General features: G+C 37.6%; 1 protein-coding gene across 1 annotated transcript in view; it reads left to right on the plus strand.

Moving 5' to 3' along the window:
• Positions 1-22,524, plus strand: part of CAMK4 (calcium/calmodulin dependent protein kinase IV) — a 208,550-nt gene that overhangs the window by 125,363 nt on the left and 60,663 nt on the right. Inside the window, exons 3-4 of the mRNA XM_059919407.1 lie at positions 7,096-7,158; positions 9,150-9,232. Of these exons, the coding sequence (XP_059775390.1) occupies positions 7,096-7,158; positions 9,150-9,232 (146 nt within the window). The remainder of the gene's footprint in view (positions 1-7,095; positions 7,159-9,149; positions 9,233-22,524) is intronic.

The following is a 22,524-nucleotide window of genomic DNA, read 5'->3' on the forward strand; positions in this document are numbered from 1 at the left end:
CATCATCTATTGTTTTCCTCCTCTGTCACTTTCCTCTGGCTAAACTGGCCTCTTTGTTGGAGGCATAAGGGAGGAGAAATGGTCTGGACATAGCAATGAGTAGCGAAAAGGACACCCTGTCCTCCTTCCAGGCCCTATGGTACCTTTCCTACTGGCATGAAGACAAGTCACCACTTGGGAAGACCCTAAAGAAAGTAAGGTAGTCATGAGATGCCCAGGTTTCTGTTAGGTCAAGAAGATAAAGGAATAGTCAGACTTGGCTAAAATTCTGTAGTTTTTGGAGATATTAGCCTCAGGTAGGAAAACCTCAGTATTTTTCTCAGTGTCCCACATTTGATTTTTGCATGTTCAAATAGCAGTTCCTAGCTTTCAAATCCTTGTAGGCTAAAACTGTCATTCTTGAATTTAACAAAGCTCCAGTTGTCAAGTCTTTTCACCAAGCATGTTAGTGCCAGCATGTACTTGTTGATATGTCAGAAAACAGGATGCTAAATTAAGCAGAAGCTATGCAGAAAAGAATTGTGAAAATTTAAAGATATTTGTCTGCTTATTTACCCATTAATAATTTACATTTTGCCTCTTTCCACAAAGGATTTGAGGAGCACAGTTCTGTACTTCACATCATGTTCTCTGGTCATTGTTAAAACCAAAAATGAGCCTAAGAAGCCAGAGAAATAGCAGAGAGACAAAATAAGACTTATGGTCTCAATCTCTGCAAAGAAAATGAATTCTTTTTTTTTTTTTTTTTTTTTCGCCGCACCTCAAGGCATGCAGAGCTTCCCCAACCAGGGATCGAACCCGTGCCCCCTGCAGTGGAAGCATGGAGTCTTAACCACTAGACCACCAGGGAATTCCCTGCAAAGAAAATGAGATGAAGCTGAGCATTTTATGTGGAAATGCTGCTTTACTTGTCTGAATCCAAGAAGTACAGCAGTAGTCTCTACTCGTTTAACAGTTGCTTAACAGTTAACTTGCTTAACAGTTATTTTCTAGGAAAACAACACTTATTCTGAATGGCAGTGCCAGTGCTCACACCCTATCCTGACCTACCCAGGTATTTGGAAGGGGAAGTCAGAAGTAGGAAGGAAACAACAGCTCCTGGAACTAGAGAAATATTGAGAAGATATCAGATGAAATGGCTGTCAAGACACACACCGCTGTGACCTCCAAGACATGACACCTTTGGAGGAACCACCCCCAAAGTCCGGCTGCCTAGGAACCTCTAGGCTTTGTTTCAAGAGATGACAAATGATTCTCAGCTAACCTCTCTGGGAAGGATTTTCTGACCTCATCCTTGTCTTGTCCTTGGCTTCTCAGTCATTTATCTGCCTGCTTTTTTGTCCACTTCTCCCTCTCAACTTTACCGCCTGCTGGTTTCCTTGGTTGTCATTACTTTGGCTTCTAGTCCAGATTTTGTCACTCAGTTTACTCTCTGTGGATTGATGGTTTTTAATACCACATTTTTCTATAACTTCATTCTTCGATTCTTCTCAGGCTCCATTTAAGTCATGACCTGCATTCAACCTGGGCTACAGCATTCGAGCAGGAAGGAGACCGCATTCACATTTTTCTTTCATTTAAATTATTACTACAATTTTGTTCTTTTTTTTTCTATTTTCCGTTTTCAAATGTGTAATGTTAAGTTTTCTGGAGTAGTGGTTCCCAAACTTTTGGGCTTTAGGAGCCCTTTTTGCTCCAACTTACTGAGAATCCCAAATAGCTATACACATTTACTATATTAGAGATTAAAGAATCTCGATAATAGAGCAGGGGTCTCCAACCCCACGGCCGCGGACCAGTACCTGTCTGCGGCCTGTTAGGAATGGGGCCGCACAGCAGGAGGTGAGCGGCGGGTGAGCAAGCCAAGTTTCACCTGCCGCTCCGCATCACTCGTATTACCGCCTGAACCATCTGCCACTTCCCCACTCCCACATCCGTGGAAAAATTTTCTTCCACGAAACCAGTCCCTGGTGCCAAAGAGGTTGGGGACCACTGTAATAGAGATTAAAGAATTATTAAGTATTTATTAATTAATTAAAACTATAACAGTAATAAACCCAGTACATTTTAACATAAATAACATTTTTAGTGAAAAGTAACTATATTTTCCAAAATAAAAAAATACTTAGAAGAGTGGCATTGTTTTGTAAATCTCTTTATTATCTGGCTTAATAGAAGACAGTTGGATTCTCTTCTGCCTCTGCATTCAATATGTTGTTTTGTTTCAAGTATAGGAAAAAATCTAGCCTTACCCAGATGTGCAGTTGGAAAAGGGAGAACGTCATACATACCCTGAATGAGTCTTAGGGACCCAGAAGGGTCCTCTGATCACACTTTGAGAACCACTGATCTGGGGTATAGTGGGAAAATAATTACCCGTTTCAAAATTACCTTTAAAGAAAAATTAATTCTGAATTAAAAATAAATAACTACATTAGAAGATTGCTAGTCTAAATAATCTAGTATGTTATGAATATTTCCAGAGTTTAGATAACTTTCAAAGAACTAAGTTTTGAAGGCATCCCAATATGTGTGACATAACATGATAAAAAATAAATTTGCTTAAAATTCTTATTTGTATTAAAAAGTTTTTGTTTACTGTGTCATATGAAAAAATTAAAGGATCTCTCTGACACTTATTTTATATGGATCAAAAACATAAAAAACAAGGGGGAAAACTTTATATTACATAAGCACTAAATGTGTAGTGAGAAAAATAGGTTTGAATATTAACAAATCTTAATTTAGAGATACCCATGTTCTTAAAATCTTTTTAAGCATCATGCAGTAATGAAAAATATATTTATTTTGTATTAGTGAGTAAATCCTTATTGTCCTGTGGAAGAGAAGACTGTGATAAAAAATAATCTGTATTCACTAATTTGTACGGAAACACAAAAGACCCCAAATAGCCAAGGCAATCTTGAGAAAGAAAAACGGAGCTGGAGGAATCAGGCTCCCTGACTTCAGACTATACTACAAATCTACAGTAATCAAGACAGTATGGTACTGGCACAAAAACAGAAATATAGATCAGTGGAACAGGATAGAAAGCCCAGAGATAAACCCACACACATATGGTCACCTTATCTTTGATAAAGGAGGCAAGACTATACAATGGAGAAAAGACAGCCTCTTCAATAAGTGGTGCTGGGAAAACTGGACAGCTACATGTAACACTCCCTAACACCATACACAAAAATAAACTCAAAATGGATTAAAGACCTAAATGTAAGGCCAGACACTATCAAACTCTTAGAGGAAAACATAGGCAGAACACTCTATGACGTAAATCACAGCAAGATCCTTTTTGACCCACCTCCTAGAGAAATGGAAATAAAAACAAAAATAAACAAATGAGACCTAATGAAACTTAAAAGCTTTTGCACAGCAAAGGGAACCATACACAAGACAAAAAGACAACCCTCAGAATGGGAGAAAATATTTGCAAATGAAGCAACTGACAAAGGATTAATCTCCAAAATATACAAGCAGCTCATGCAGCTCAATTTAAGAAAAACAAACAACCCAATCCAAAAATGGGCAGAACACCTAAATAAACATTTCTCCAAAGAAGACATACAGATAGCCAACAAACACATGAAAGAATGCTCAACACCTAACTAATCATTAGAGAAATGCAAATCAAAACTACATTGAGATATCATCTCACACCAGTCAGAATGACCATCGTCAAAAAATCTACAAACAATAAATGCTGGAGAGGGTGTGGAGAAAAGGGAACCCCCTTGCACTGTTGGTGGGAATGTAAATTGGTGCAGCCACTATGGAGAACAGTATGGAGGTTCCTTAAAAAACTAAAAATAGAACTACCATATGACCCAGCAATCCCACTACTGGGCATGTACCCTGAGAAAACCATAATTCAAAAAGAGTCATGTACCACAATGTTCATTGCAGCTCTGTTTATACTAGCCAGGACATGGAAGCAACCTAAGTGTCCATCGACAGATGAATGGATAAAGAAGATGTGGCACATATATACAATGGAATATTACTCAGACATAAAAAGAAACAAAATTGAGTCATTGTAGTGAGATGGATGGACCTAGAGTCTGTCATACAGAGTGAAGTAAGTCAGAAAGAAACAAATACCGTATGCTAACACATATATATGGAATCTAAAAAAAAAAAAAAGGTCATGAAGAACCTAGGGGCAAGACGGGAATAAAGACGCAAACCTACTAGAGAATGGATTTGAGGATACGGGGAGGGGGAAGGGTAAGCTGGGACAAAGTGAGAGAGTGGCATGGACATATATACACTACCAAATGTAAAATAGATAGCTAGTGGGAAGCAGCCGCATAGCACAGGGAGATCAGCTCTGTGCTTTGTGACCATCTACAGGGGTGGGATAGGGAAGGTGGGAGGGAGGGAGATGCAAGAGGGAAGAGATATGGGGATATATGTATATGTATAGCTGATTCACTTTGTTATAAAGCAGAAACTAACACACCATTGTAAAGCAATTATACTCCAATAAAAACGTTAAAAAAAAATCTGTATTCACTGAATGATTCCTCTTATATGAGGCATCTAAAATAGTGAGACTCATACAAGTAGAGAGTAGGATTGTACTTCCTAAGGGATAGGTGGAGGGGGAGATGGAGATTTGTTGTTCAATGGGTATCACGTTACAGTTATACAGAATGAGTAAGTTCCAGAGATCTACTGTACAACATAATGCCTAGAGTTAATAATAAGGTATTGTTCACTTAAAAATTTGTTGAGGGTAGATTTCACATTAAGTGTGCTTACCCCCCCCACACACACACACACCCCACATACACACACACACAACAAAGGGACACAGGATACTTTTGGAGGTGATGGATATGTTTATTACCTTGATTGTGGTGATGGTAACGTGAATCTATACACGTGTCCAAACCCACCACATTGTATACATTAATTACATGTGGTTTTTGTATACCAATTATACCTCAGCAAAGCTAGAAAAAAATTTAAATTTTTTAAAATAATTAAAAAATTATCATCTATATCCAAATTTTCCTCAACAGCATCTACAGAACTGAAATGGAGTGTGAGCCAAGAACTCTTTGGAAGAGATCTGTCAGTGTCATCTGCCTGTTTTAGCAATGCCCCTCTTTCTCAGAGCTCTCCCTTTTGATACAAGTAGAATGACTCTTGCTCAATAGCAAATTTTCATGAAATATGTGATTTCTTAACTAGATAAAAGAACTTTTATAGCGTTTCCCTCTAATACTACATTACCCACAGACCATGCTGTCAATATCCCATGTGTTGGGCTGTCTGATATCACTGAGTGGCCATCAGCAGCCCACATATCACACTAGCATCACCTGTGCGCACTTTAACAAGTCTTTCTTCATTTTATATTAACAATAGTGTGACTTTTTTGTTTTTTTAAATAAATAAATAAATTTATTTATTTATTTATTTATGGCTGCATTGGGTCTTCATTGCTGCACGTGTGCTTTCTCTAGTTGTGGCGAGCAGGGGCTACTCTTCGTTGCGGTGTGCGGGCTTCTCATTGCGGTGGCTTCTCATTGCAGAGCACAGGCTCTCGGCACGCAGGCTTCAGTAGTTGTGGCATGCGGGCTCAGTAGTTGTGGCACCTGGGCTTAGTTGCTCCTCGACTTGCGGGATCTTACCGGACCAGGGATCGAACCCATGTCCCCTGCATTGGCAGGTGGATTCTTAACCACTGCGCCACCAGGGAAGTCCAATAGCATGACTTTTAATGGCTAATAATTTCAAAGTCTTTTAGAGTTAGCCCACTGTTTGAATGATAGCAGTATTTTGACTCACAGAAAAATGATCTTCCACTGAACAATGGAATTTTTAAAACAAAACTTGTTTACAACTTATGTTCTTCTATCTTCTTATGGCATCTTCTAGGGGAGTCTTATGCCCAAAATTAGATTTTAATCTTCCTCTGAAAAAGATGATATTTTGTGTGTTTTTTCATATGCCCAGCATTGTTTAACATGAGGCTGAGCACATTAAAAACTATATTAGACCCTTACTATGTACTATACATTCATTACGTATACATTGAAGAGAGATCCTTGACTCCCCAGTTCCATGGAACACATTTTCTCTTTTTTAAATAGATCAGATTTTTAGGCTTTCCTCTGCCTCAGACATTTGGAGAATATGATGAATGTTGTAGATCGTCTTCCCTCCCAGAAAACACATAGATCTGAGGAACTGCTTTATCCAAATCTCTACTCCAGCCTTTCATATCGAGTCATCATTTCCTTAGACCCCTTTATTTTCCTTCAGCTTACATCACTGATAGCATCAAGCAACTCCGGATAACTTAACTAGAAAAGAAGATTCAGTAGCTCACATAATAAGACAGCTCAAAGGGCAAACTAGCTTATGCATAACTGAATCCAGTGGATTACATGGTCAGCAGTACTCATTCTTCATCTCTAGCAATGTTTTTTTCTGTGTTGGCTCCATTTTCAGTGAAGTGATCTCCATATGGTATCAAAAATGGTCCCTGGTAGTGGCAGACTCTATACTCTTGCTCTCACAATTTCAGAGGAAAAGAGAATACCTCTTTCTTGATTATTTGAGCAAAATTTGGGGGGAGGACCGAGATTGTAATGACTTGGATCTGGTGGATATCCCAGACTCAAGTCACTTTGGCCAGAGAATAGAGTACTCTGATTGGTTAGGCTGGGTTATGTGCTCACTTCTGTGGGAAAAAGGCAGGCGAAGTGATTGACAGCTCCAATGGGTTTGGGTCAAGGATCCAAAAAAGAAAGGAAGAGAAGGAGGAGGAATAGGTTGAGATGTAGTTGTGCCTTTGTGGTGATAGCGATAATTTTTGATAGCAAAGGGGCCACACAAGCGGTCTGACAAGTTGTGACCCATATTTGTAACTAGTTCTCTTTATGTCTGAAACAGAGAGGAAAGACATGCAGCTGGACAAAAAAGGGAGGAAGGCAACACTTAGAAATTAACCTCTGCCATTGACCTGATTCATCCAGGTGGTTATTGCTGTTTCTGACTCTCTGCTACAATGAAGATATTTCTAAGGTGGGAGTATCTTTCAGTTTCTCTCATTTTGCCTTTTAGGTGGACAAAAAAATCGTAAGAACTGAGATAGGAGTTCTTCTTCGCCTCTCACATCCAAACATTGTAAGTGGTTTTTAGCCTGTTTTTTCAAATAATCTCCAATGTTACAGGATGAGATTTTTGTTCTTTACTGTCCATTCTGATGATGAGAAAGGGACTCTTCCACCTCCAGTAAGTAACCACGTTGGCCTAGCTCTTGTCCTCATCTGATCCCGTTTTTCAATTCTTTTTAACTGAATAAATCTTAAGAATTATACCCCTTGAAAGAGTTTCAAAATGGGCAGTTCAGCAATATATACCATTGATGTTTTCATGCATAAGAGGATAACTAAAATTGAAGAGTTTTTTTCACTCTAATAAGACACAGACTTTTTTCTTTTGTGGGCCTATCTTACTAATATGCCATTGCTGAAAACGCCTGTGAAGAAAATGCATTGCTTTCCATAGTCATTTCAGTCTCCTATGAGAGAGTATTTGCGTCAGAGACAATGTGAAGATTCAAGTAAATAATGTACTTGAATGGGGAAAATAAAACGTCCTCCCAAGCTCTGCTCTAGGCTATGTCCAGACAAAGGAGGGAAAGAAGGGCTGGGGAAAAGCTTTCTTGAGCCAATGAAGTGAAAAGAACAAAATCATTTTCCAGGCCATAACTTGTTTCTATAAATTGAGTCACTTACTTAAAATATTTTACTCATTTCTCTGAGAAAGTTGTGGTGTTCCCGAGGATTACCTGCAATGCTTAGGCTCAAGGCAAAGTGCTTAAAACTTGTATATTAGTTAGCAATGCATTCAGCTGTAAATAACAGAAAACTTGAATATGGTGGTCTAAACAAATATTTTTCTTATGTTGTAAGAAATCAGAAGGCAGGCAGTTGTTAACACTCGTTCAGTTCCTCAGTGATGCCATCCAGGACCCAGACACCTTCCATCCATTGGTTTGCCCATCTTCAGTGCACTGGCTTTCACCTTCATGCTTTTCCCTCATGGTCCTAAAATGGCTGCTCCACAGTGTTCACAAGTCTTCAGGTCTATATTCAAGACAGAAAGTAGTGGAAAGGCTTAACAAGCAGAGTCTGATGAGAAGCGTAAAAGCTTTTTGCAGAATTTCCAGCTGCGGTAGAATTCTCTTCAGTGTGTGGCCACAAGATCTGGTCACAAGATCACCCTAAACTGCATGGAGACTGGAAAATTAGGGAGTAGGGTTATCATAAGTGGCTTAGACCAAACATAATCCATAATTTAAGGCTAGGTACCTTGCTTCCCTAAACAAATCAGGGTTCTGTTTGCAGTAAAGTAGGGGGAGAAGGACTTTGGGTAAGCAATTAACAAAAGTTACCATATATAATCACCACTTTTACATTATCCATCTTATTTCTTTCAAAGAGAAGTCAATATGGAATTTTCCTCAAATATAGATCAGTCCTGGTCACTAGATTCTCAGAAGGAAAATATCCAAACTTGGATGGATTATCTGAATGTGATGAAAACCCTGTTATGGTGAATCAAATCACTATCACTGTTACTTTTCTGAGTATCCTTTCATCTACCAGCAACTTTTTAGCTGTTAAGGGATTCCCTTTCCCTACAGACAGACTTTAACCTGGTCCTGTTCTGTCTCAGACCCCTAATTGAAGTCCTTTTCTAGGAGAAAGAGGCATTTGCATCTCTACCAACCATGATGCTTTCAAACGGTTTAGGAAGTTTTGTTTGCTTCTGTTTGTTTTTTTTGTTTGTTTTTTGTTTGTTTTTTAATTCTGTTGAAATGCAGAAATTGGGATGATTTGGCAAAATTTAAGAAACATTTCTGGGGCAGGTATCTTTCAACTATCAAAATGAAAAATATAAAAACTCAAAAGGACCTTTGAATAAATGAGGTAACTGATAAAAACAACCAGAGAGTGACAAATGACTGCCTGGTACGAGAATAAGGAAGCTTTTTTAACCATGATCCAACATATTGCTATTACAGAGAGTGCTGTTGTAGCTATAATTTGAACTATTTCCTAGAAAGTTGAAAATAAAGAATTTGTGATTTTTTTTATATCTTTTCCCAGATAAAACTTAAAGAGATATTTGAAACCCCTATAGAAATCAGTCTGGTCCTAGAACTCGTCACAGGAGGAGAGCTGTTTGACAGGTGAGTAGGTCCTGGGAATGTAACCACAGTAAGGTTTTGCTTCCAGTCACCAAAAATAACCAAAAGGAAATTTCTCCTGAAATTTTTCATAATGACATATTATGCCAGTTGATAACTTCTACTAAAATAGATCTTAAAAGGAGTGTAGAATGGAAAGAGAGTGGTATTTGGTAAGATGTGGGTAGATGAAAATTTGGGAAGCTTAGTGAACAAAAATAGAAACATGGTACTATTTACTTCTGCAAACATTTACTTCTAGATAAAAAGCAGAATTTCTAAAGTCATACTAAGTCTAAACTAAATAGTAAGATTTATGAGAATATTTTGTGAGAAAATATTCAATGAGAATTATAGAAAGTTAAACATGTATTATAATAGTATTCTTTATTATGATCCAAAAGCCATAAAAATCAATTCTCTCCAAATGATTGTTTCTAGGCCTACTTTCTTTGTTAGGCTGTGTAAAGAGTTCCAAGTTGCAGAGAAAAACATGTTCTGTTATATCCAATTATAACCAATTTTAGTTGTCTGTTCATATGTTCATCACTCAAGGCAGAGGTTTGAGGATGGCAGGGAGTATTTCTGGAAATCTGGTAGCGCATAATATAGGTACACTATTTGTACAAGAGACACACACTTTAAGCTTCCATAGTCTTCCTACCCTCCTCATCTCCTCAGAATTCCCTCTTTGCCCTGATGGGCTCTTGGGAGCTCTTTGCTGTGCTGAACAGGGTAATTAAGCAAGAATGGAATTGGAAGAAGACAAAGAGACTGAGTAGGTATATATCAGAAATGGTAAGAAACTGCAGTTTCTGTGATGTAAAGGTCTTGTTGGTTGAAGAAAGGGTTAAGAGAGAAGTGGACTGAAGACAGAAGACAGAAGAGAGGTTGATGAACTGCTAATGTAGCATGAGTGCCTGGAGCACAGTAAATTCTCAATAAATATTTGCTGCATGAATGAGTGAGTGAGCAACTGCTACAGTGAATGGACTCTGAGGAGAAAGATACCTAAGGGTTTAGAATGTGTTAGGAGAAGAGCATGCCTCCCCTTCTTCCCCACCCCTACTCCACCCAGTTAAATTTACTGCCTCTTCAAGAGCTTCCAAAAGTCTTCGTATTGGTTTTCAAAGTTCCTGTCTGCTTTTAATGTTACCCAGTGCAGAGTTGGATCTTCAGATAGGAAGAAGCAAAACGGCCTTGATTGGAGCTACATATGTATCTTCAACATTTTGTTCAGTTGTATATTAAAGTTTCCTTAGAGCAAGTTACGTGAATTTATCAGATTTTAAAAATTGTAGCATTTAAGCTATATTCATTCTTCACAAATAAATGAATCACCTGAGGGAAGTAAACATAGGTAGCCTAGACATATATTGATACTTCTTGTGGTATTTGGCTCATAGTCAGTTGGACTCATGGTTTTAAATCCTGACTTAAGGAACAAATAACTAACATAGAGCGGTTTGCTTAACTTCTCTGAACCTCAGAACAAATTTGAAGCTGTACTATGATCCTAGGGAAGCTGAGACACTCTGATCCACTATAAGGATAGCCTTATCCTAAAACTATCATGTTCCCATATGCTTAGTCAAGACTCTTCTGGACTAGTTTATTTGAATGTTGCCTAAATTTGCCAGTAATTGGTCCTTTTTCAACACTTTTTTAGCTGACTCTTTCATGGACATATTCCTTCTTTACGTACATTAACAGAGTCAAATTATAGTTAGATCCTGATGGCTTTGGAGCCGTGAGATCTTCCTAAGGAAGACTTACATATTTCTCTGCTAATTATGGTCTAACAGAGAAAAATCTCCTGTTCTTTGTAAATAATTGCAGGACAGGAATTTCACAATGAAGTTGTCATCTACCAATGGCACTTAACTATTTACCTTCTAACCTCTGTTTGTCTGAATCATTTTGGAATCAGGAGTCTCTTTCCTTCCCTTCTCCCCAGCCTTTCTGGTTCTCTCATCTTGCAGTCTAGTTGATTTTGATGGAATAGAGTTAATTCAGCTATAGATAAGAGTGGAAAACTAAATGCTGTTGATAAATTTCATTTACAGTGATAAATGGATGAAATATTTGGATTTAACAGAGGACATCTAAAGAATGGCAGACAGCCAGTAGAGCACTCAACTACTCTATAAACTCTTAGTGGTCGTGGATAATAGGCTTTTTTCCCCCTGAATGTTGTTGTCCACATATCTGTTGCCATTAAGTTACTTAATTCTACAGTTATCTTTAAATTTGTATCAAACTGAAAACATATCCTGCATTATTATCCATTTATTGCTTTCTTTCTTGAGAGTTAAAAATCATAATATGGTCTCTTTTTCCTGTACTTAGGTCAAAAACCAAACATATTTAATTGTAATGATAGAAATTCATTTCTGGTCTAAGGATGACTCTAATAGTATCTAATGAATGAACTAATGGAGCAACTGATGAAGAGATAATTATGTTAGTCCACTGTAGTCAAAATGGTTGTATTTTATTAACAAAAGATCTGTTCTACGGTGCTCCTAAAAACCGAAACATGGTAAATCCAAGTGGAATCTGCTGTTTCATGTAGAGTATGAATAGTAAATTGCATAGGACAATGGATTACAATTTTAGGGATTAAAATCAGTGATATTTTGTGTCCAAGAAAATCCCCCCAAAAAATTTCCACAAAATTACGATATCATGGAAAAACCTCCAGAACGTTTTCTGTTCCGTCTTTCTCAATCTAGTCACAATTCTTATAAATTTATTGAACTTTTTAAGTGGACAAGTTCTGAGGTTGTTTAAGAGTAAATTTTCAAGTATTTTTTTTCCAGAAAATGATTGTATTTTAAGATAACTAATTTAGCAGTGTCCTTCTGGTCTTCTAATTAAATTTTTTTTAAGGTTTTTTTTTTTTTTCTGATTTTTGTCTAACTCCAGTATCAGAATATCTTGTGAATTTTTAATTGTCTTTTTTTTTCTGTTTTCTCCTTGTGTTTTTGCTTGCTAGATTATGTTTGTTCAAATGCTAAACATTATGTATAAAAGGTTTTAGAATTTGAGGCTTTAAATGTTGTTGCCTTCCAAAAGAGCAGATTTTATTTTGCTCCAGCAGGCAGTTAAGGTAAGGAACAGATCACTTTAATCTAATCAGGCAGTGGACTGATTCAAAGCTGGGCTTCCTGAGGGTGGATCTATTTCTTGTCAACTGTTGCTCATAGGGTTTTGCTCTTTAAGGGTCCCAATTTTAGCCAGGGGATTTTGCCAGGGCCCCCCTTCCTTGACAGACAGACCCTAAATGCTAGCTTCTGTTCCCTCTACCCTGTGAGATGGCCCATCAGCTACTGATTTAGAATCAGTAAATGCCTTTAAAGGGAAAGCATAGGCATCAGATATCAGGTTTGCTTTTCTGGGTTTTTCTTCTCTTCTAGATCTTGGCTCCTAAAGCCTTAACTTCCTTGGTAACTCTGAGATGTCTTCAAATATACTTTAAAATGTATTTTATTTAGCTTGTTTTCATTGTTCTTGCCTGTACGCTTGTCTACCCCACCATTACTGAGAGCAAAAATTCAGTACATGTGGTTTTACAAGTTCTTTCACAGACACTAGTGTGTCTTCCTCTTTTATGTCAACCCTTTGGGGCAAGCAGATGAAGAGCATTGTCCCCACTATACAGATGTGGAAACTGAGAATGAGTCAAGGTAAATGATCTTCCCCAAATAGGCAGCTGGTGTGTCTTTTCATCCAACTCTTCCTCCTCATATGACCTCACTGTCTTTCTTATTAAATCCAGTTAGCCCCTTTTAAATCATTTCCAAGGGAATAAACTATTGTTTATTGTGTTTATGGAGAATCCCTGATGTATTGGTTGGTCCTATGCAAAACTGTGTATGTATTTAACTCACTCAATCACCCTTCATGTTTTTCTAAGGCATTATCCCCATTTTTTTCAAGAACACCAACTGTAGAAATTGATAAGTCATAAAGTCAGGCCTGAAACTCACATCTGTCTGACTACAAACTTTTTTTTTTTCATTTCCCAAAAGTGAAAATATTCTCTTTCCAAACAACAAGTCATCAACATGCAGGAGAAGTAGTGCTTATGTTTGCGGATTATGAATTTACCCCATTAATTACCTGACAGAGTCCTAGTATATCAGTCCTAATAGTCATTTCTACTTCAGCATTCTTGGGTCTCTTACTGTTGGTGGAAGTAAATGGAATTTTCAGGACATTGTCATTAGGAAAAGATTCTAGAAATGGAACTTAGGTCTTTTCTCCAGTCTCCATGGAGTTGTGTCATGGTTGGTATTCTCGTTAACCAAAATCAGAACACATCTGAATTTGTGAAGACTATTGTGTCAAAAATTAGTCATTAATGTAATTGTCTAAAGTGAAGACCTATAAAATCTTATTGTCTAAAAGGATAATTGGTCACTATAATGAGGGCCATTTGTGAGTGCCTTTTGGGGTCCTTGCAGTGGCAGGGCATTTTACTAACCATGATCTCATTTAATCCTCACAGAAACACATATACAAGGTAGGCCTTGATATATATACATTTTGTAGACCAGATAACTGAGGATCAGAGTGTTCCGTTAACTACCATTAGGTCACTCAGTTTACATTGGATCTAATAATTACAACAACAATAATTAAATGAAACTGGACTCAAGTATGTTGGATTCCAAACATGATTTTTCTACCATGCCATGCTGCTGCTATGTAAGCAAATGCCAGTACTCTTAATACGTAAAAATAAAACTTCAAATTAGTAATGTAACATTTTGTTCTGCTTAAGTGTTGGCTTAACTTAAACGTTAATATATATATATATATATATATATATATATATATATATATACACTTGTTTTTCAACCATGGATATCTTAAATACATCTTCCCTTATGCAGTTTTATCTGGCTACATATGAAGAAAACATATACTTAGATTTGGACTAGATTTAAAGTCTACTTTTCCCAGAAGCTTGGCTCTAAAGGGAAAAATAAAAGTGAGGTAGTAGAAAAGGACACAGGATAAATGGAGGCTTATTTATTATCTTAAGCTGGCACGCTGGTAACACATTAATTTGCTGATGAGAAGGAGGCTACAGGATGGGGAAGCAGGAGAGATCTGTGTGAGAGGGACTTTTATTTGGAACATCCCAGAGAAGACACTGAAGGAATAAGATCTAGAGCCACTTAAAAGGATTTGTTTTAAAAAAAGTTTCCCTCTTCCTCAGAAGCATAGTCAAGCTGCAGAAGAATCAAAGGACCTACAATAGTCGCAACAATTTTGAAAAAGAGGACTTAATATCAGGGCTGGGATATAATTCTAGCCTACTTACAAACTAACAAGTTAGCCTTGTACACCTTCATGGATGTTGGGAAAAGATATGAGACTCCTGGTCAGAGTCCCATGGGGGCATCACAACAGGCTCAAATGGATGCCTGCAGACAGAGTAGGGTGTGTTCAAGGAGAGGAAATAACTTATATTGTCCATAAACAGGCAAATGAACAAATAAAATGTACAATGGAATATCATTCACCAAGGAATGTTCTTGGTGAAAAGGAATGTTCTTTTGATATATACTGTAACATGGATGAACCTCAAAAACATTATGCTAAGTTAAAAAAAAAAAAAAACCAGACAGGAAAGACTACATATTTTATGAATCCATTTATCTGGAATTTCCAGAAGGGGCAAACCTATAGAGACAGAAAGCAAAGCAGTGGTTGCCTAGGGCTGGGAATGGGATTGTGTTGGGAGAGAGGAGAGTGTAAGAGGTTTAAGTAGCTCAGACTTGATAGGTTCTATTCTTTCAGTGTTGTTGAAGAGAAGTTGATCTCCTAACAATGGCTGGGAGAGAATGGAATAGAACACTTGAGGAAAGAAGTGGTAAAGTTTGGAAATGTGAGAACAGACAAGGGCAAGAATTTCCAGAAGCACTAAGGATCTGCCAGAAGCACTAAGGATCTGCCGAGGCCAGAGGCTGTGTGTTTTTGGAGAATCTGGTCTGTGTTAGTTTATATTGTTGGTTAAATCTCTCCATATCTTTAGTACAGTTTTTGACAGCATCTTCTTCCCTTGGTTTTTATCTTACTTTTTGGTTTTCTTTATCTTGATCCCTTTCTTGAGTTCCTCTTCCTCTTTTCATCCCTGAAATGTCTGCCTTTCCTAAAGTTCTTCATACATTCTCCATAGGTAAATTGGATGCTCTCCTGTGGCTTCAGACACATTGGTGACTGTTGTCTCAGCAGAGATGGAAACAGTATTTTCAACAATCTGCTAGACATTTTCACCTACAAGTCCCATAGGCACCTCTAAATCAATATGTCCTCAAATGAACTCAGCATCTTTCCCTCAACTCTCAATCTTGCTTTTCCTCCCTACCTCTGTGAACTGACTTAATAGCTAAGCTAATCACTGATTTCTCCCTCTTCCTCTCACTTCTCCCTGCCCCCCTCCCCATAATTCTTTCTGTGAGCAGCTCTCAAATCCATTCCCTCTCCCCTTTCCCATTGCTTCTGTCCTTTTGAGCCTTCACCTTCTCTTTCCCATTGCAATAGACTCCTAACTGGCATTAGTTTCACTCTCTTCCATCCATCTATGTTTAAAGCACTCATTTGATCACAGATCAGCCCAGAAGCCTACTCACTACTTTTAGTTCAAGTAAATTCTTCTAAACATGGCAAACAAAACCCCTTATAGTCTGGCCTCATTCTACCATTTCAGATTCACTACCCACTTTATTCTCTTCTCACCACCGTGTTAACCAGAGGACGTTGTCTTCACCCTCAAGTAGCTCATGGTCTAGAAGAGGGAAAGTAAACTGTGATATGGACCCAAATATTACTTTCAATACTACCATCACCTCCAAAAAAGTGTACTAGGCTTATAGAGACAACCACACTATCACAAGATAAAAAAATAAAGGATGACAAGGGACTAAAAAAATAAAGATAAGAATCAGTAGTACACAAAAAACCTATCACAAGATACTTTGCATTTGCTAGAGACTGGTCACAAATTTGGCTGTAAGTATTCATGTGGGGAAGATAAATGCTATAATTGGGGCATAAACACAGTACATTGGTTATAAATTAAGGGGGTCTTCTAAGCCAGAAATGACTTCAGGGAGCTAATAGAGCCTTTTGAGCTGAATCTTAAATGGGAAATAGAAAATTAGCAGGTGAAGGGAAGGGTAGAGGGAAGGGCAAAGTGATGTCCAAGGCAGAGCACACTGACGGGGGGATTAGATATGAGTATCTTCATGTCCATCTTAGAAGCTGTTCTAGACAGAAAGCAAGCAATTTTTAGATATTTGTCAGATGAATGATTGAATAAACTCTATGCTCTTGGGCAATTTATATATCTTTGGGTCAGGCTTTTCATTTACAGTATGAGAGAATTGGACTGGGAATCCCTTAGGCCCATTGCCAGGTCTACAATTTGATTTGGCCTCCTCTTTCTCCTATACTGTCAACTCCTTGGCCAGCACCCACAATGATCCACAATTCCCTCACTCTCTCCCTAGCTTCTCAAATTTAACAGGTGCTAGTAGTACCCTTTGAAACTGTTTTTTTAAAGCATATGAGTTTAATACTCTTTGGGAGAGTTCTTAGAAAAAGCATCAATACAGACAAAGGTGACATGAATGTAATAAGAAAAAGCAGTGAATGAAGCTTATGTAGGAGTGGTAGATTTACACAGGGTACAGTGGAATTCATTTAAATACAGTTTTTTATGTAGCAGCATAACGATGTACTGGCAGCCCTTAAAACTTGGTTCCTGAAACTTATATTATTTGGGGCTTTTACCCTGTGACATTCAATCCTTCAGTACACATTTTCACCAGACCAATGTCTTTCTCATATAAACTTACAGTCATCTAATAACATCTCCATTTAAGAAAAAGCTGCCATTGGTGGGGAGAGCAGTAGGGCTCTTAATCTTTGTGCCAGGAAGTCTGAGGGCCTCAGGATATGATTGGATTAGAGCTCTTCAGCTGCATTGCCTGTGCTAACTGCTGGGCTGGAGATGAGCTCAATTCAATTTGCAGCAATTAAGGTGACAGAAGCAAATGTACAAAAGTCATATTTTAAAGCAGATCCTTGGAGAGAAACAGGCGTTGCCTGTGTTTTCTCATCCTACAAGTTTAAAATGATGAGAAGAAAAACAGTCCCAACTGTGGGAAAGAGCATGTGGGCCAACATAGCAAACAGTGGAAGTAAAAGGCATGGTCTTGGAGTGATAACGCCTATTGAGGCCAAAGAATCACAGCCTGAGAGTCGAAGGAAACACACCCCATTGTGATTCCTTCCCAGATCTCCAGATGTAGCTAGGCCTGTTAGTGACTGAGAGACCTGTAGGAACTGGGACACCAGGGCAGACTTTTGGGTCAGTGTTGTGATTAAAATCCTAGGAGAGATTTTATTTTTAGCACAGCTTACAATGGAGCAACACGAAATTGTGCAGCATAGCTACAAACTACATGGCCCTGGTCCTTTGAAAATGATCTTAAAGCGCTGGTAGCATCTTAACTGCCTTCTTATTATGTAAGAAACATGAAAAGGAAGTTACTAAATCTGAAGAGAAATATAGCGATAAGTATGTTTAAATACAAAAGACAAAAATATCAACCAAAATTGTTCTCTTATTTTTACAGCCCTAAAACCCCTATAATGATTGGATGTATTGTTGCTTCTAAAAATTGAAGTACTAGTATATTTTGCATAAAGCTATAAACTCTTAACTGTGTATATGTGGTTCAACTTAATTGGCATTTTTTTTTTAATTTCAACTAAATTTTTTGTAGGAATTGTTATTTGTTGCCTCATGAAACAAATACTCTATTTTGCTGAATTGAATCACTTTGATTTTGTTCAAAATAAGTTTCTAAAATGATCCATGTTATTACAATAATATCTAGGAACTATGTAACTGTGAGTTTATTCCTAAGGACAACAATCACGTTTCTACCTGTTGCATGTTGCTTTGGGAAGCATGAATACATACAGCAGCTCTCTCTCTGGATCCATGGCCAGTGTGCTTGCAACAAGTGAGCATCACTTCCCAGTCCAGTACTTTTGTTCTACATGATAAGGAACATAGGCAAAGGAGTTGTCCAGATGCCCACAGTGTGAAATTTTTCTGGCATCCATTCACGTAGCAATTAGTATTGATTCCACAAATATTTATTGACCGCCTACTAGGAGCAAGGCTTGGAGCGAGGCTCCATGGGTGATCAAAGCAATAGTCTAGTGAGAAGGCTAAGAATTTTTCCCACAATACCTAGCAGAAGACATCGACCAAACGCATCTGCTGTAGTCTTGCTACCTAAATGAAGAGAAAAAGATTGCACGATTTCACTTTCCTTTGCTTGGTCACTAATATCTTCACCTACAGCCTTAGCTCTAAGTTACAAACGTGCATTTGCAACTTGAGAAGTTCCCTGCTATTGCTCTTCCTAGTCAGTCATGGATGGCCTGGCTCAACTTATAAAATATTTTAAATTGAATGTCTGAGTTTCAGAGACCTATCCCTGTGACTCTCTGATGAACAAATCAGCTGGGAACAAAATTCCTTTTAGCAGAAGGAGCCTGGAAGAGAAACAGTTGAGTTCTGATGGTAGGACCAAACTATGGGGTGGAGAGTTCACATGAGATGAGGTGGGGAAGGCACCTGCATTTGTGCTCCTGCCCCACGTCTGCTCTAGAGATGTTTCTGACAAAAAAATTCATAAATCTCTTGGCTGTACAAACCTTAGTATAACATATATTACATCTATGATTAGGTATTTATTAGTAATTTCTCTACTATCTGTGGTCTCATCTGGGGCAGAACCCAAATCTTATTCTTTATTAAATCCAGCAAGTACCTGGCTCACATTAGGCAGTTTAAAATATTAATTAAATATCATTACCCCATCCTCACAATCTAATCCTCACCGTAGTCTTGGTCCTTTCTCTTAGAACAGTTTCCCTTCTCTCCAATCCCATACTCCTCCCCTACACCTATCCTACCCCCAGCTCCCACTCTCCCTACAGCTAGAAAACTTCTGTACGTCCTTCAGGTCTGAACTACCTCCGGAATCCTTTTCTCACCCTGCATAGCCTTCAGAATAAATTGCCTGCCCTTTCTAGGAGCTCCCAGGCCATTCTCTAATATCTCTATCACAGCGTTTAGCACACTGTGTTGACTGTTGTCTGTCTACTCATACCAAGAGAAACCCCATGAGTGCAGAGGCCATGTCTGGTTTACTACTGAGCGCCCAGCACATAGTGGTCATTCCATAATATTTATTGAATAAGTAAATGAATGGATATATTTGTTAGAATGCATCCTCTCCATTAATTAGATGAAGCATATTACTAATTTAACATATATATTATAGAAAATTAATGAAATTTTCACCATTCTTCTTACACCTACTAGTCTTAACTCTATGCTACCTGAAAACAGCTCCCAAGAAAATTCACTCCTCCATCCAGCCAGTCACTAGACATTCACACAAGGACATGTTCTGAACACAGGCATTTAACCCTAAATTATATCAAAATGAAAATGCATAAATATCATATTTAGGTCAAAGCTTGAGACTTCATAATAAAGCAAATGATAGAGAGGAAATTCTAGTGGCTGAAGCACTTCCTTTCTAAGGGGTGGGGATGCTCATAAGAACTCATGTGTATTTAACAGACAAGGAGGGATTCCCATCAGGAAGGCTGCACATGGTTGTGCAAGTTGGTTCTGTAACAACCCTGAAGAATACTTCTTGCATAAACTAAGCCATGAGTAGCACTCCCTGGAGGGGTATCACAAAGCTGTTGTGGTAAAGCTCTAGTCTTGAAGAGTGACTATGGGAAAATCCACACTGTTTATGGCAGGCAGGAGGTAATTGATTCTCTCCCCTTCTGGGGAGAATGGGAGATGGAAAAAAAAGTTAATTATCAGCCATTCTTTTCCATCATCTTTGTAACAACTCCCTTCCTTTAACAACTGGAGAAAACCACGCAGGTGCAGCACACAGAGGACGCACTAATTACATTTGTGTTGGCTGATGGATGTACCACAGAATCCACATTTAGAGAGCAACGCAGAGGATGATGCAATGGTAGCCGACGTTCTCAACTTACACTGACACAATAGTCCTTCTTTTCCCCTTCTCTCATACTCCATTTAACAATGTTCAGAAAGTATAGTTCAAGAAACCATTTCAATTAAAATTTTAGTAAGTAGATTATGTAACTTAATCATGAGTTGGAAAAATTCGTATTCTAAGGAAATATCATATGAAAACTTATTTTTAAGGGCCAATTAATAATAACCCTCTGAATATTTTAATCTATTTTCACATTTTATTTGACCCTGGTGCATAACAGGTATCCAATAAATAAAAAGGTGAGGAAGGATATTCCATCTTTCATCCTTTAAAAATATGATGAGTTTGTGTTTCTTGGCAACGTTCAAAATAATTGAATGGAGAAAGTCGTTGGAATTTTTGCATCAATATAGTTTTTCTGGATCTTAATAATTATGATCATTAAGGTATCTTCTTGTAATACATCTTTTTATTTTGTCCTATCTGTTCTGTTCATGCCCTATTTTGTAAACATTTTCAAAATTCAGCTTCTAACACCAGCTACTTTGAGAACTTAAAACTTCTTGCTGCAACATTAAAGAAAGAAGGTACTTTCTGAAAAATAACTATACTATTTGAGGTACTAACCATCTAAGAAAAATTTCAATCCAAAATTACAAAAAGTCAACAATTTTTTAGAATTGTTTTTTGTTGTTGTGTCTCATGTTTTGAATTGACCTTTTTCAAATGTCTTTACCACAACTTTTTGTCAGCTGAAAACATCTTGTGCAAGTTGGTGATCTACAGTCTATCAAAACTATGTTTTCTCTTGAAATTCTGGGAAGACAGAAACCACACAACAAAGTAGTCTTTCAGTCTTCCCAAATATCCCCATAAGAATAGACAGAGAAACTAGGACTAAAAAACCAAAACCTCACTGACAATATCTATAGCAAAACCAGATGACAAGGTATCTCCATGAAGCTAAAATATGAGTGAATGAGGACAAACTAATGACAGTTTGCAAGAGCCACATGGTATTAGCATTTATGTAAGAAGAAGCAAAGGAAGCAAGAAAGCATGTGATGGAACTAAGAATAGGAGAACACTCAAATCTCTAAAATCTCCAAATCTTTGGGAGCAGGATGGGCCAGTATAAGAAGAAAGCTGAGGGCTTTTTGGTATGCAAATTTTCGAGAAGTGCGAGGGCTACACCCACAGTAAGGTTTGAAGAGACTAATGCAGTCAAGGCCCTGTGAACTCATGAAATTAATATCTAAAGCCTCTTTGGGGGGAAAAAAAACCTGTGTTTAGGAGAAACTTCTGGAAAGAGACTTTAGTAATCAGAGTAGAGATGGTAGAGGAAAGGGAATGATGTTCCAGATAGAGAAGAGATCTCAGAAAGTATGAGGTCCAATTTTTGAACGCTTCATGAAAGTAACCAGAAAGTCGAGAGCCATGAAACTAGAATAGATATTCTGACCTATCACTCTGTCAAAAGGTTAAGAAAACAAATTTAACTTAAACAGCAGAGATGTGGCTCAGTTAATTACAATACAAAGTGATTATAAGAGGACAGAAAATAAGGAGAAGAATAGGGTCCCCTTAGACAGTGAAAGCATGTCGGGAGGATATGCCCACAAAATAGATGAAATTATAACTTAATATTGCAAAATAAACTAAAATTAAGAAAATCATAGTAAGAAGAACAATGTAAATCAAAAGTAGAAAAACTTTAAAGTATGCTTGTTTTACAATATTAGTTTCAGGTGTACAACATAGTGATTAAATATTTTTGTAGATTATACTCCACTTAAAGTTATTACAAAGCAATGGCTATATTTACCTGTGCTGTTCTATATATCCTTGTTGCTTATCTGTTTTATACATAGTAGTTTGTGTTTTAATCCTTTACCCTTATTGTGCCCCTCCCTTCTCCCCTCTCCCCACTGGTAACAACTTGTTTGTTCTCTTTGTGAATCTGTTTCTGTTTTGTTATATACATTAGTTTTATTTTTTAGATTTCACATATAAGTGATAGCTTAGAATATTTGTCTTTCTCTGTCTGACTTATTTCACAAAGCATAATTCTCTCTAGGTCCATTCACATTGTTGCAAATGGCAGAATTTCATTCATTTTTTTTTAAATTGTTACAAATATTTATTAAAAAGTGCAATTCAAAGTTTAGGCAAGTACATCATTGCAAACCACACACACACAAA

Source organism: Balaenoptera ricei, chromosome 3 (genome assembly GCF_028023285.1).
Source record: "Balaenoptera ricei isolate mBalRic1 chromosome 3, mBalRic1.hap2, whole genome shotgun sequence".
Classification (NCBI taxonomy): Eukaryota; Metazoa; Chordata; class Mammalia; order Artiodactyla; family Balaenopteridae; genus Balaenoptera; species Balaenoptera ricei.